The sequence below is a fragment of the Tursiops truncatus genome, chromosome 4, assembly GCF_011762595.2.
Source record: "Tursiops truncatus isolate mTurTru1 chromosome 4, mTurTru1.mat.Y, whole genome shotgun sequence".
NCBI lineage: Eukaryota > Metazoa > Chordata > Mammalia > Artiodactyla > Delphinidae > Tursiops > Tursiops truncatus.
Window position 1 is genome coordinate 60,788,814 of NC_047037.1, and position 15,971 is coordinate 60,804,784.

The following is a 15,971-nucleotide window of genomic DNA, read 5'->3' on the forward strand; positions in this document are numbered from 1 at the left end:
ACAAATACAAACAGATTGGAGATGAACTGAGATCCAGGTTTCACACCATACATTAATCCATCTGGAATTAACCCCAAAAGTTACATTAAAATGATGAAATAAATAGAAGAGAATTAAACAGCATATTTAGCCACCTAGGGAAGGAAATAGTCTCCATTTCCCCCCAAAGCCTGAAACTTATCAAAGGCAAGATGGATGGCTTAAAATATAAAAAGGAAAACTTTTTGCATAATGAAATTAGCATTAAGAGGAAGGGAATACAGCTAAAGGAGTGACCAGGTAACTAATATAATAATATATTTTGAACAGTCAGCTTTTACTGAAAAACATGTTTTATCCATTCATTCAGCAAGTATTTATTGAGGGGACTACACGCCAGGCACAGCTCTGGGTGCTGGGGACACAGGAGTGAAAAAACAGACTTGCACCTCGAAATCACTGCCTTAATGCAGGTTACATTCTAGTATTTATAAAAGGTCAAAATCCAGAATAATCTACTAAATTGGTTCAGAAGCTTCTCTCAGCTTCTGAATTCAATGTTACCAATCAAGAAATTAAAATTAAATTTTAAGATACAACTATATATACCTTAATAGAAATAGAGATAAAATCCAACCCGAGAAGGAGGGAAATGTAAGACAACCACATATCATCTGAACCTTGACCCAATTTTTTAATGTCACTGGCAGGTACTCAGGGGAACAAACTGGTCATATGTAACACTTTACATATGCTTTGTCTCCATAGTATTATTATAGGAAGGAAAATTTTCCAAACAAAAAAAATCATTTAAACCCAATGGTTTACTGGGAACTAAATGCCTAATAGAAGATTAATGGCTAAACTACAGTAGAGCAACACTCCAGTGCAGTGCTGCTTAACGGAAATAAAATACAAGCCACAAATGTAATTTAAATGTTTCTAGCAGCCACATTTAAAAAGTAAAAAGAAACAGGAGAAATTAATTATAATAATATACATTATTTAACCCAATATATACAAAATACTATCTTTTAAACATGTAATCAATAAAAATTATTAATTTTTATCTTATCTTATCTTATTATCTTATTAATAAGATATTTTATATTCTTTTTTTGGTTCTAAGTCTTTGAAGTCTGGTGTGTGTTTTTTATTAGGTTTTTTTAAAATTAATTTACTTTATTTATCTATTTTTGGCTGTGTTGGGTCTTTGTTGCTGTGCACGGGATTTCTCTAGTTGCAGCGAGAGGGGGCTACGCTTCATTGCGGTGCGCGGGCTTTTCATTGCGGTAGCTTCTCTTGATGCGGAGCATGGGCTCTAGGCGCGTGGGCTTCAGTGGTTGTGGCATGCAGGCTCAGCAGTTGTGGCTCGCGGGCTCTAGAGTGCAGGCTCATTAGTTGTGGCGCACGGGCTTAGTTGCTCCACAACATGTGGTATCTTCCCAGACCAGAGCTCGAACCCGTGTCCCCTGCATTGGCAGGTGGATTCTTAACCACTGTGCCACGAGGGAAGCCCTGGTGTGTGTTTTATATATACAGAACATCTCAATTCGGACATGCCACATTCCAAATGTCCAATAGCTACATGTGGCTGGTGACTACAGTATTGGATAGCGTAGTCCAGTAGTTTTCAATTGAGGGTGATTTTGCTTGCCCAGGGGACATTTGGCAATGTTTGCAGACATTTTTGGTTGGCACAACTGTGCGTTCAGTGGGTAGAGGCCAGGGATGCTGCTGAACATCCTACCATGCACAGAACAGGCCCCCACAACAAAGAATTATCTGGCCCCCAAATGTCAGTAGTGCTAAGGTAGCCCTAGCTAAACAGCTAACACGGCTAGTACTTGATGTATGATGATCCAGGGGAATGTGTTTTATGAGGCCTATTTGTTTTTTACGTTACAATGCTTTAAATCAATTTTAGAAGTAACTTTTTAAGGCTTCTCCTGCGACGAGATGAGGGCACTCATTTCTCTTTACTTCTCTTACGGGGCACTGCAGACTGAAGGTCTCTCCATGGCCAGATGTTGCGGCCACAGAAGGTGTCCGCAGCAGTTGATTCATTCCAAGGGGAAAAATACTGCTTGATCCAGGAGTTGAGAAAACATTAAACAAGGAAATACTGCTGCCATTTGTATCTTCCTGAGGACTGTGGCTAGGAGACATGAGCATTTTTTTTTCCTACCAAGGTGATGGGGATGGAGCAGGGCAGGGACAGTGGGGAACTAAAAGGGGACAATGAAATTTAGATTCTGCCATGGTTCAAACAAAGGTCAGGGAAACACAGAGTCATTTACCTGCCCATCCCGTGAGGGAAACAAGGAACTTTCGATCCATAAGCAAACAGAGAGGTTTTCACAAGAGCCCTCCATCCTCTGTGCACTAAGACCATCCCCAGGGCTGGGATAATTAGCTCTCACTATCACACCACATGGCTTCCGCTTATCTAGTTTGTCCCATCTCATTTTAACAGGCTGCCAGAGCGGAATGTCTGCTGACAAGGCAACCACGGGCTTCCCCCTGCGTGGAGGCCCCTGGGACAAGATACCAGGGGCCAGCAATCATTCCCCAGGCTAAACAATCCTTTCCCAACAGCAGGACAACAGCAGGGTAGCCTTGCTAAGCCTGGAGGCTGAGGAATCAACCAGAGGCACCTCTCAGCTTCCAAAGGGTATTAAAGGCTGCAATATTCCCATCTGGCCCGCCCCACAAGGAAAGCCGCACTTGGGGCACAATCAGAACAGACAGGCCTCAGACTCTACAGCATATTCTTCCTACCCTCTCCTTAATTCACAAATACAGAGTGGGTAGCCTCTTCTCATAAACCCTTCTGGCCCAAGTAAAAGCTTTTCTGCAGGTGTCCCAGCCCCACAGCTGCCTTTACGGCAAACATTTAGAAAGACAAACTTTTAAGAGGAACTGTTACACTGTCAAATACAGTTTTCAAGAGACTCAAAATGTTAACAATTAAATAAGTTAAATTTTCTTTTAAATTAAAAAAGAAATGAAAAAGCTGATACCCTCCCAGGAACAGCTGACTCCAGGCGTCCCCAATTCTCCCTCTCCCCGACAAGTTAACACTACAAAGGACATTTCCCCTCCCAATTCTCAGCACTTCCTTATTCCAGTGGGTTATTAACATGATTCTGACCGGCTCTAGCATTTCCCTTAAAAACTTCCAAACAGCGGTCACTTCAGTCAAGGGACGGCGAAATTCTAGAACGTAATCTTCACAGGAAGGAAGCAGAATATAATAGAAAGGGCTCACTATTCATTCAAAGTCAGGGAACCTGCTAACTTCAGCCCTATTGCTCAGCAGCTATGAATTGACTTGTACCCCAGCTCACTAATCTGTAACTAGGCTGTATTACCCTCATGCTGAGGATAAGCTATCACAATTCACAAGTGTAAATATGTAAAACCAATGGATATAACTTACCACCATCACGGTGAAACAGGTATTTTTCCGCAGCTCATAACCTAGCATTGCCCCAGAATCCGGAGAAATTTGAGGGCTTTCAATTGTTTCATAAGCTAAATTCCAAGGAACTTTTCTAAAGTTCCTATTACACTGGGGTGTGAGATTAACTTTGTTATTATAATGATAAGGTTTCAAAGGACTAAACTGAAAATAAATCACAGAAGGGATTGGAGCCCCATTGGTTGAGGGGACAGAAGAGACTTTATTCCATGAGATCTAAGGCAGAGGTTCTCAGTGCTGCTGACACATTAGGATCACCAGGGCAGCTTTTAAACAACATGGATGCCTGAGCCTGACCCCAGAGACTGGTTTAATGGGTCTGGAACATTGGTATTTTTTTTTAACGCTCTTCAAGTGATTTTAATACGCAGCCTGAACTGAGAACCACTGATGTAGACGGTAGGATGCTGGTCATTTGCATTTGACAAAATCCCTTCAAGATTTTCAGGCTTTAGCTTAAAAAAGCCAAAATATAATTTGTAAATGAAACTCCCTTCAGTGATCAGTAAGTACCGTGTGAGCCCATGTTAAATGCCTAGAAATAAGACATTAGTGGGTCCAACATGTGACTCCTGTACCGCAGAGCAGACTGGAGCCGCTGACAATGGTGGGAAGCAAAGGCAAAGGTGAAGATTTGGGCAGTCTGGCTATTTTTCCACTGTGAGAATACAACATTTCAGGAAACTAAGTGACTGCTCAACACCACATCTGCTTTAGTAAACAGAAGTTTTCATCGGATATCTAATAACAGATAAGTTGATTCTTTGAACAGCTAATTCAGAAAAAATCTTAAATAATTAAAACATATGTAACATCTAATTAATTATCTAAATAGGTTAACTCCCTAAAAGGGGGGTAAGGAGGGAAGGAATAGACTTAATAAGCTTAATTCTACGGACAGGTTCAACCATTGCAAAGACTTCCGGAGGCTTTGTTTCCTGTTTCCGGCATTGACCTTTTTATTTTTGATTAAGAGAGAGGGAGGGACAGAATGGTGAAACATTCAAAAAAGCATTAGCAAAAGGCTACCTCAAAGCAAAACCAAAGTTTCACTGAGAAAGTTCTCACTAACCATTTGTAACTTCCAAGTTATAGATCTTAACAAAATAAAGGTTTGGGTATTTAAAACTGCTTAAAAAACAAAAAGCTAGTTCCAATACTTTTCATCCCTTTTGACAGAAATCTCCTTTAACTCATGCCAACAAGCTATATTTATTTCCCTTAAGCAGCATTTCCTAGGAAAGAAGCAGCAGTCCTGCTGCAGATGGCATAAGAGAGCTCATGATCAAGGCAGCAGGCCAATCTTAGGAGACCCACGTGGTAGACTCAGTCACCACGCAGGAAAGCCACCTGGGCTCTGCACCAATGGCAGCACTGTTGTCATCTCTACCGGAGAGCTCTGGGCTGCTATTGGAGACCAACATCTGGCACCAGGCCAGACACCGTATCATACCGTACTAAGATTTATAAAGCTTTATAGATGCCTTCAGGGAAAAGAAAAAAAAAAAGGCAGGTGTTCTTACGCATCCTATTACTAACTGTCCAGAAAATGTGCTGAGTCACTGAGTAGCATTCAAGAGAAAAATAATGCAGAGACTGCAAATACTAATCTCCTTCACCCTGCTCTCCTTCCTAACAGCAAGGAGACTCACAGGTAATACTTTCGACACTGAAAACACAAGAGCATGGAAAAATTCACATACCCTTAGTCCATAAAGAAAAGCTTTCAGAGTTAAATTCTCTAAAAGTGTAATGTACTAGACAGAACTATTTTATGGTAACAATAGTTGTCTCTAGGTAGAGGGGTTAAGGGTGATTTATTTTTTCTATAATCTTCTACAATTTGCACATTTTCTATAATGAGACCATAATTCTTTCATAGTAATATATCTTAGAATCATATTTCTTGGTAAGAGATTACACCCACATCTTTGTCTCTAGCATGGAACTTCAATTCACCCAAATATTTCCACTCACTAATTATGAACCCTCCAACCAGGGCTACAGTGTCAGCCGAACAAGGAACTAAAGGAGACACTAAGTGAAGGTCACTGGACTTTGCAAATACTTGCTTTGTTACTTTGCCTAGAAGCAGAATATTCTAACTTGGTAGAAAGCAAATTCCACCAGTGGTACACTTCTTTTTTTTTTTTTAATTTATTTATTTTTGGCTGCATTGGTTCTTCGTTGCTGCACGCAGGCTTTCTCTAGTTGCGGCGAGCGGGGGCTACTCCTTGTTGCATGTGCAGGCTTCTCATTGCAGTGGCTTCTGTTGTTGCGGCACATGGGCTCTAGGTGCGCGGGCTTCAGTAGTTGTGGCATGTGGGCTCAGTAGTTGTGGCTCGCGGGCCCTAGAGTGCAGGCTCAGCAGTTGTGGTTCACAGGCTTAGTTGCTCCGCAGCATGTGGGATGTTCCCTGACCAGGGCTCAAACCCGTGTCCCCTGCATTGGCAGACAGATTCTTAACCACTGCACCACTAGGGAAGCCCTGCTTATTTTCCATCTTTCCTCCTTTCCTAGATTACACATGCTAGGGAAAAACAAGTCACCTTTGGCTTTAGCCTGAGCACACTGAGAAAACAAACAACCACCACAATAAAAAAACTTATAAAAGCGTCAAATAGTTTGGTCTTGCTTTTGCTTAACTTTTAATTTAAAGCAACTAAAATCCAAACTCCTTGGCCTATTATTCAAGAACACATCATCTGAAACTCACTGACCTATCCTTCTACATATATGACTTCACACTTCATGTTCAAAGCCAACAGCACCTAGTTGGTCCTACCCACAGCTCTTTCTTCTACCAGGCATGTTCTTATTTCTCTGAATTCTAACTGTTCCTCTAAGTCTCCAACCAAATGCTACCTCCTGCTGAAGTCTTCCTTGACCTCAAAAACTGAAGCACTCTCTCCTTCTTGTTAATCTCCATAGCATCTAAATTACAGTAATCTATGTACATGCCTATGAGTTTAAGATACGGAGGGCAGGCAGGCCCAGCACTAATTTATCTTCATGTGCACCAGAACACTTCATTCAGGGCTGTGCGTGCATCTTGGAGAGTGCTCAAATGTTTGCTGAATTAAAAAAGTGAATAAACATCACATCTTAAAACAAACCAAGCCGGGGGCAGGGGGATGAATTGGGAGATTGGGATTGACATATACACACTAATATATATAAAATAGGTAACTAATGAGAACCTGCTGTATAGCACATGGAACTCCACTTCACTGTACAGTAGAAACTAATACAACATTGTAAAACAGCTATACCTCAATTAAAAAAAAAAGCACACACAAACCAACCAGACTTGGTGGAGTTATGTGATCGACATGTGCATATCTGAATGCAGTTATAAGAAAAGGAGCTGTGCTTGGAGAGTCATGCCTCAGACACAGGAACAGTGTTAAGGAGCGGTCTGGACATAAATCTTTGTTAGTTGAAATAATGCCAGCCTAATGCCAACCAAGATAATACTTAGGCTCAAAGAACTAACAGCAACAGAAGGCACCCCTATTAGCACTTCAGGATTAAAGGATGTCTGCAAATCATCAAGTTGTGTGTGGCCATAAGCTTTAACTCAATAGTCCTGAACAAAGGGGAGGTGTGAAAATGCATTATTTTTAACTTAATTAGCTCTAAGCAGATGTGATACAAATATCTGAAACGCAAATGATTAGAGCAATTTTCCCAAAGAGTATTCCAAAAGATTTGGTCACAATATTAAGAAACAGGCAAACTGTGTACTCTGCAACTTTGCTTACAGCTTGAGAGAAAAAAAAAAATCACCCGCCTGTTTAAAATGAGAATTTAATCCCTGATGCTTTGCTTCTGAATTCTGTTTGACAGTTCCATGTGTCCATGTTAACTGGACCTATTGAAGGCTAATGGTGGTGAATAAAACCTTGTTTTCCAATTAAGAGCCACAGATTATGTATCCTTATCTTTTGCTACTTTGGGAGGTACTGTTTTTTTATTTCTGATGGATAATAGACATGCCTGGCATCTGGGAGGTCCCATCCCAGATTTCGTCTCTAAAAACTAATATGGAAACAATGGTTACGATCAAGAGACACGAAACTGTAATCTCTACCCAATTATCTACTTACATTCCTTTTTTAAAAAATTAATTAATTAATTTTTATTTATTTTATTTTTGGCTGCATTGGGTCTTCATTGCTGTGTGCAGGCTTTCTCTAGTTGCGGTGAGTGTGAGCTACTTTTCATTGTGGTGCGCAGGCTTCTCATTGTGGTGGCTTCTCTTGTTGTGGAGCGCAGGCTCTAGGCGCCCGGGCTTCAGTAGTTGTGGCACGCGGGCTCAGTAGTTGTGGCTCACGGGCTCTAGAGGACAGGCTCAGTAGTTGTGGCGCACAGGCTTAGTTGCTCCACGGCATGTGGGATCTTCCCGGACCAGGGCTTGAACCCATGTCCCCTGCATTGGCAGGCGGATTCTTAACTGCTGTGCCACCAGGGAAGTCCCTCTACTTACATTCTTAAAACGGTATGCTTATACAGCCATTCTACTTCCCAAATACTTAAATTACCCATTTGTAAACTATCGCTGAACCAGAAATTTGTCATCTTGCTGATTTCCTCTATTAGCAAACTGTTATATGAGACAAGTTCAAGATATATTTCTGGATATACAAGTTCAAGATATATATTCTGGATTTTGACAGGTAATATGCAAAAAGATTCTAGGTGGTATGTGAACTTTTAAAAACACTTGATATTTACACATTCCTTTTAACGTGTGTAAAAAATAGGTTGCATAAACCTATAATTCTATTGCTTAGGTCAAGGCTGAGCAAAAAAAGCCAGTACATTAAAGGAATTAAGGACTTTCCTGGCGGTCCAGTGGTTAGGACTTCGCCTTCCAATGCAGGGCGTGCAGGTTCGATCCCTGGCTGGGGAGCTAAGATCCCACATGCCTTGCGGCCAAAAACCCGAAACATAGAACAGAAGCAATATTGTAACAAATTCAATAAAGACTTTAAAATGGCCCACATCAAAAAAAAAAAAATCTAAAAGAAATAGTTTAAGTAAAAAAAAAAGTTCAGAGGGTACAGGATATGGTAAAAAACAGGAAAACAGTACTCAAATGTAAACGTTTAGGAAACATCAAAGGATAATGAAAATGAAACTCATGTGGACTGCTCAGATTTTATAAAAGGGGTTGGTATCAGCCTCCCGTTTCTTCAGGATGAGGCTGAGCCACACAAAGGAAACTTGCTGTCTGGTGCCTGACTTAATAATTTAGGGGACAAAAGGCACAGCAGTGACTCCGTTTCCAGTTCTTCTCCACCCACAGAGGAAAAGTTTGCTGCTCCCACTGCACACCCTAATGTCAGTTCTGCTCTAACCAACTGGACAGGGCCTCTGTCGCCAGAAATTTCACAGGGCCACACACTACCTTCCCAGGTTCCATCTCTTCCTGCTCTACAAGCTACCCATGGGCAAGCTTGCTCACTCCTAAGGCTTCATCTACATGGATGCACTAATGACTCCAGAACTTGTGCCTGCTCTACTCCTTGCCTATGCTCTAATTATCTACTAATCATCTCATGTGGATGCACTTCAAACTCCACATGTTCAAAAGCAAACTCATTCTTACCTCCTCTCCTTCCTTCTCTTCCCATGTGTCCATCAATAGTTTTAAATCCTTACCATGAATCCCAGGCACCCCAATGTTTCCCTCCCCTTCCAGAGATGCCCTCAAATCTCTCCCCTCTCCTCCATCCTCACTATTATTCTTGGACACAGACCCCTGGCCTCTTTCACATGGGCTGGCACAGAAGCCTCCAGATTGCTCCCTGCATTTTTTCTCTCTCTTTCTCTCATACAGGTTTTTCCTACACTGTCTCAAAACTAATCTTCCTAAGATAAAAATCAAGTCTTAAAAATCTCAACTCAACTGCATTAGCCATTAGGTAATGCAACTTAGAACTACAATGAGATATCAGACATACCTATCAGAATGGCTAAAATAAAATTAATAACATCAAGTATTGGCAAGAATGCAGAGAAACTGGATCACTCATACATTGCTGGTGGGAATGTAAAATTATACAGCCACTCTGGAAAAGAGTATTGAAGTTTCTGATAAAACTAAACATGCACTTACCATATGACCCTGCAATTACATTCCTGGGAATTTACCCAGAGAAATGGAAATTTTATTCACACAAAATCCTATACACAAATGGCTCAGAGCAGCTTTTTTTGTAATAGCTACAAACTAGAAATAACCCAAATGTCCTTCAACAGATGAATGGTTAAACAAACTGTGGTCTATCTATAACATGGAAAATTACAATTAAAATGAAAGAACTATTGATACACACAGCAAATTAGATGGATCTCAAGGGAATTAGGCTGAGTGAAAAAATCCAATGTCAAAAGGTTACGTACTATATGATTTCATTTGTACAGCATTCTTAAAATGGCAAAATTACAGAGATGGAGAACAGATAAGTGGTTGCCAAAGATTGGGGGAGAGACTGGGACTTCCCTGGTGGCGCAGTGGTTAAGAATCCACCTGCCAATGCAGGGAACATGGGTTCGAGCCCTGGTCTGGGAAGATCCCACATGCCGTGGAGCAACTAAGCCTGTGCACAACTACTGAGCCTGCGCTCTAGAGCCTGCGAGCCACAACTATTGAAGCCCGCATGCCACCACTACTGAAGCCCGCATGCCTAGAGCCTGTGCTCTGCAACAAGAAGCCACAGCAATGAGAAGCCTGCACACTGCAACAAAGAGTGGCTCCCGCTCGCTGCAACCGGAGAAAGCCCGCAGGCAGCAACAAAGACCCAACGCAGCCAAAAATAAATAAATAAATAAATTTATTTTTAAAAAAAAGATTGGGGGAGAGGGCAAGGGAGGTGGTTGTGGCTCTAAAAAGGGAACATGAGAGATTCTTTTGGTGGAGCTGATTTGTATCTCTACTGGGGTGCTGGTCATACAGATTTACACATGTGGAAAAATTGCATAGACTACGCACACACACAAATGAGTGCATGTGAAACTGGTGAAGTCTTAATAAGGTGGCTGAATGGTATCCATGTCAATCAATATCCTGTTGTGATATTATACTATAGCATGCAAGAAGTTACCACTGGGGGAAGCTAGGTAAAGTACGTATGGGATCTCTCCATATTAGTTTTTACAACTGCATGTGGATCTACAATTATCTCAAAATAAAAAAGTTAAAAGAAAAAAATCCTCTCAATAGCTTCCAATAGTTCCCCAACACCCATAGTAAAGGATTCCTTAGCATGGCGTGCAGAGCTTTCTCACATACATCCTATGCTCTAGACAACTAGCTCTAAGACCTAACACTTTTTGAGCACAGGCTATGTGGCAGGCACCATTCTAAGCATTTTATATGTATTAGCTCATTTAATCCTCAAGGGAACTCATGAGTTAGGTTCTACCGTTGATACCATTTTAGTCATAAACCACTAAGGCACAGATGACTTAAGCAGCTTGAAAGCATCCCCACCTCATCAGTCGTCAAAGCCCTGCTCCAGTGTTACCTTTGTGACTTTTTCCAGTTTAAGTCCTATACTAACAGTGTCTAGCATTCAAAAGATACCCGATATGTGTTTAATTAACATAAGGTTTGGACAAAGGGACAAAGAAAAGGTACAAAACTGGCACCTTAAGGATTTGATACTGATTACCTTGAATCTATGTTTCCCCAAAGTTAAGTTCGAATGGGAAAGCACTGTATAATATACAGTAGAAACAGAAAACAACCATCAGTTAGAAAATGTTGATTAATAAGGCAACAGCTTTCAGGTAGCAAAGAGGGACAGGTAATGTCAGGCTAATGAAACTCCAGTGTCAGCTGCAGAGCCATATCTTTCTCCAATTTTCATGGAGCAAATAGATGAACACAAACCTCAACTTCCTACCCAGCAACCTCCGTTCTTCTTTATCAGTTACTTCTGCAATTCAAGAAAAGGTATAATTTTTTCCCCTGAATAAAGATATTTCTTCCAGTTTAAAATGTATATTCATTATTTCCCTTGGAGGAAATTAGGTTATTAACTAAAGGCTCCTTTACACTCATGGGTTTACTTGAAAATTTTACTGATTATCCTCCAACAATCTAGAATTGTTCCAAGTACACGCTGAAGTCTGAATGAAAATCTCCAAAGGAGTCACCTTTTAAAGGTAGACAACAGAGGCAGAGGGAGAAAACAATTTTAAATACATGAATGAAGTTTAATGGTTCATATTCCCTCTGCTCCCTGCCCAGGCCTTCCCCTATCCCACATGGCATAAACTGTCTTCTCTCAAGCAAAGCCTTTTTAGAGGAGAACCCAAGGGGAAAAATAGGTGAGAAGCTGAGAGCTAACCTCTCCTCTTTCATAAATAACCATAAATTCTTAACAGTGACCTAAAGTCAATAAAGAAAAAGAAACTTATTTTAAATTAGGCGTCTTGTGAAGAGAGAAAGTGTGGTCTAGCATCGCAGCAGGTAAGAAGAGGGACTCAAGCAAGGCAGTACTGACCGGTTGAGTTCTCTTGTACTTGGAGTCCTCGCGGTCTCGGTGCTGCCCTGAATTGCTGGTTCTCTCCCGCACATTTCTATAACCAGGGCTGGGGATGATATACTCCTTTCTTATGTCAATGTCCTTCATTTTCTCTGAGTGGAGGTGCCAGGGCTCACAGACTCTTGGTTCCACTTGAGAATTTCTGAAATTAAAAATCCATCAAGGACAGGTATTTCCTAAATTGTGCTTCATCGTAAGTGAAAGTGCTCTAAAATAGGGGAAAAAAGGACAAAAGCATTAAAGTTTTCTGTCATTATATCTATAAAAATAAATTTTCAAAAATCTTTCAATTACCCTTTAATTTTTTCAAGAAAAAAATTCAGTGTGATAGAATCAAGAAGAATTCTCTCCTCCCACCTCTAAGGGGGGAAAAAAAAGATTAAAAAAATAAACACAGTGACAGAGACACCCGCCTTCTTCACCTTCAACTATGTTCAATCACAATGTATAGAGCATTTATATACGTCTTTAAAAAAAAAAAAAAGACTTTCTGGAAACAATTTAAGTTTGTTCCAAGCATTACAAATTCCACAATTCTAAAACAGATAAATTTTACTAAATGAAAACTTATAAAACACTTATTCTACCAATGATATATCTCATCTCTGTATTTTTATGATTAAGTAATGGGTTAACTGATGCTTTTAAAGCTCTGTGAAGTTACATAGCTAAAACACAAAATAGTACTACACTTTACCTTTAAAAACAAATTCCCCTTGGGTTACTGAAAGTGTTCTAAAATTAGATAGAAGTGATGATTGCACAATTCTGTTAATATACTAACCAAACACCACGTTGTATACTTTAAGGGGTGAATTTCATGATACAAAAATATCTCAACAAAGCTGTTATTAAAAAACAATAACAAAAACAAATTCCCTACCCTGTCCTACTAAGTCTTACCTCGTATCTACCTGAAACTCTGTTCTAAACCCCTGCTAGCCTGGTTATCTCTAATCAATATCTGATATCAATTCTGGTTACTTCTGAAAAAACAAAACACATGCATACGTCTCTAAAACATTTCCCCCACTCTAACATGGTTCAAAGCTTCCCAGGTACAAGTTGGGAAAACAATTTTCATACCAGCCTCACTAGAAATTAAAGAAGTGTAGCTGTGTTGCCTTTTGAATTCCATAAATTCCTAGCTATCACTGAGACTTAAAAGTACAACCGTACGGACATAATTCTGATAGCTACAATTCATTTTTTAAGGTATCAGAAAAAAAGGAGAACACTTACAAATCCTCTAAATAAAAAGGACTAAATCTCCTCCAGAGACGTATTTCCAGCACAAAGAAAGCTTTACTTCTTGCCTTTCAGGGGTCTGGCTCAAGTACCCTGAGTTGATTACTGCTAAGTTACTTATCTTCAAAGAAAAATGTCACCTTGTCCAATGACAAACTGCACCATAAAGAGCACCGGCTTACAACCAAGAACGCAGCACTCATGTCACTGAGACCTCAGCAAGCCTAAACTATAAACAGACCTGGCATCTGCCAGTGTCCCCAATGTCGGGATGCCGCTGCAGATCAGAATAATCCTTCTTACAGGGATCACTGAAGTCCAACCTTCCCCTCCAAAGGTTCCCCAGACTAGCTGATTATCTGGAAAGCAGAAAAGATTAGTCCTATTTTGAAAGAAGGCAAGTGGAGGGGAGGCAGTTTGAAAGGGGAGAGGCCAAAGTATTGTAACTCACTCACAATACCAAATGCCATGTCAGGAAGAACACAAAGATCATCTCAATTGTCTAAGAATTCATGTAACCTCAGTTTCTTTCAATCACTTTATTCCAAGTTATTCTATGTTGGAAGGGTGTGGGGAGCAATTTCCCATTCCCTCTAACACTCCTGCTTCTTTAATTTCCTGGGGAAAGAGGCACAGCTATGAAAGTAGGCAAGCCTTGTGCAGGGACAAAGCTAGTATCTCCTGGCCTTGAACAGAAGGAGGATTCCAGCTTCTGTGGATCAGGGATATAAGACAGGGCAGCCCACATGGAGGCCAGCCAAGAGCTAGGAAGTCCAATCGGTCTGGGAAACAAGGGCCAAATCTGAAGAAAACAGTTAAGGAAAGATCACTAGCTAGACTTTTTAGGGATACCTTTTGTATTTCTCTCTTTTCTTCTTTCTGTTCTCCCTTAAAGTTGTTTAAAAGTCTTTTTTAAAATGCTAACTTGCTCCAACTATTAAGAGAGGGAAAAGGAAAGGTATTTTTATTTTTGAGTCAGAGCTGAACGATGGCACTAGCAGAATATTCGAAGTGGGAGAACCCAGAGAGGTGCTCAGCGCAGAGGCCACTTGGTCAGCTCCCTTTTTTTTTTTTTTTAACCAAAACTCTCTTTCCAGTGATAAAAGTGTAGACGTTCTCCTGCACGATGATGCAGTCGAAACTGCATGGGGGGAGGGGGCTGCACAGGATTACAAGGACTGTAAGTAGCCAGACTGGTGTTTCCAAATTGCCTTCATTACAACATTCCTTAGGTTTCCAACACCTCAGGAATCTGGTTCCAAGCCCTGCAGCTACACAAAAAGACCTGAAGCTACAAGGATATGTATTTACCACCCCCTTGATATCCACTTGCTGTGCCCCAGCCTTCTACACATTTCACTTACTCACGCTGGAGACCCCAGAATGACCTATTCATCTTCTTCAAAACCTCCTGAAACTTTGCCAGTCTTTCCTGTGCCCATCTGCCTCCTGCCTCCCCACGTCCGTGCAGAAACCAAACGACCCCTATGTTTTAAATACAAAGCACCATGCAGCTCTGTGCGGCGGAAGAGGACAGGGCACTAATGACAGTCAAGAAATCTAGATTCCATTCCGGACTCTGCCAAGTGTTTGCTGTGCGTGCTTCTGTCACGAACCTCCCTCTACCCATTCGCCAAAACGAGAGGTTGGCTTCTGAGGTCGCTGGCAGCTCAGTCTCCTCTGTGGGGATTGAGCGGGGGTGCCCCAAGCCGCCTCCCTACAACCTTGAGGATGGGGGCTTCTCTCAGGCCAGCTTCGCCTGGGATGCCGGGGCCCTAGGGCGTTCCCGCGGCCAGTTCGGGCCCGCAGAGGCGATAGCTACCCACACCCACGGGCCGCGGGCGCAGCACCCCCTGGTGGCGTTAGCCGGGAATGTGGCCGGCAACCCCAACCACTCATCCCACCCTACCTGCCTTCCGACGCCAGGACCTCACCACCTCACCACCAGCCCTCAGGGGTCAAGTCCCGAGGAGGAGGCGGCGGCGGGAGACTAGAGGGAAGCCTGGCCCCGTTTCTCAGGTCTCCGGCTTCCCCCGACCTGCTTGCATCCTCGATCGCAGTCCCCCACCTCCGGACGAAACACACGGGAGATAGTCCCCGCGACAACCCGAGGGAGAAGGAAGGAGTACGGCGATCGCCGCTACCTACCAGTGCCCCAGCTCCAAAACGACCGCGTCGGCCACTCTACCACGCTCCCGAGCATCAGCCCCGGAGCAAAACAAGCCTTTATAGCGGCATTGGCCGCCAGACTACGCAGGCGTGCTGCACAAAGAATTCCCAAGACTGAAGGGAATTGTAGTCCCCCTTCCAGGAGCCCGAGGCTCGATTCGCGGCAAAGAACTATATTTCCCAGAAGCACCGTAGAAGCCCTGGAGGAGGTGCAAGTCGCTCCTCACTTCCACCGCGCTGCAGGCTCTGCACCATCCTTCCCAGAGGTTCTGCGATCCTGTCTGGAATCTTCTCTGAGGCCCTGTGTTCCAGTGGGTGGCCGGGAGGGTTGACAGTAGCCCTCTGTGGGCGGGCAGCACAGTCAGTGTTTGTAGGCAGGGCGGTCACGGCGGTGCTTGGCCGTTTATGCACCGGAAAGCACTGTGAAGGTCATCATAGCCTCTATGTCCTCTCAACCAGCCAGCCCCAAATCTTATGTGTGGCCCTTCACGTTTTACTACTGCTTGCTCACGACTCTGCGCTATCACCTT

General features: G+C 42.3%; 1 protein-coding gene across 8 annotated transcripts in view; it reads right to left on the bottom strand.

Annotated features, from left to right (window-relative positions):
* Window positions 1-15,548, bottom strand: part of ABCC5 (ATP binding cassette subfamily C member 5) — an 87,283-nt gene extending 71,735 nt beyond the window's left edge. For 3 of the 8 annotated variants that reach the window (XM_073803942.1, XM_073803941.1, XM_073803940.1), the window contains exons 1-2: window positions 13,514-13,617; window positions 11,983-12,166 (exon numbers count right to left, since the gene is read on the bottom strand). In XM_073803942.1, coding sequence (XP_073660043.1) covers window positions 11,983-12,111 — 129 coding nt within the window. In that variant the 5' untranslated portion in view covers window positions 12,112-12,166; window positions 13,514-13,617. Of the gene's footprint in view, window positions 1-11,366; window positions 11,413-11,982; window positions 12,233-13,513; window positions 13,618-15,420 lie in introns of those variants that run through there. The other 5 variants (XM_019946116.3, XM_019946117.3, XM_019946118.3 and 2 more) reach the window with 5 other exon arrangements.
* Window positions 15,549-15,971: the final 423 nt, after the last annotated feature.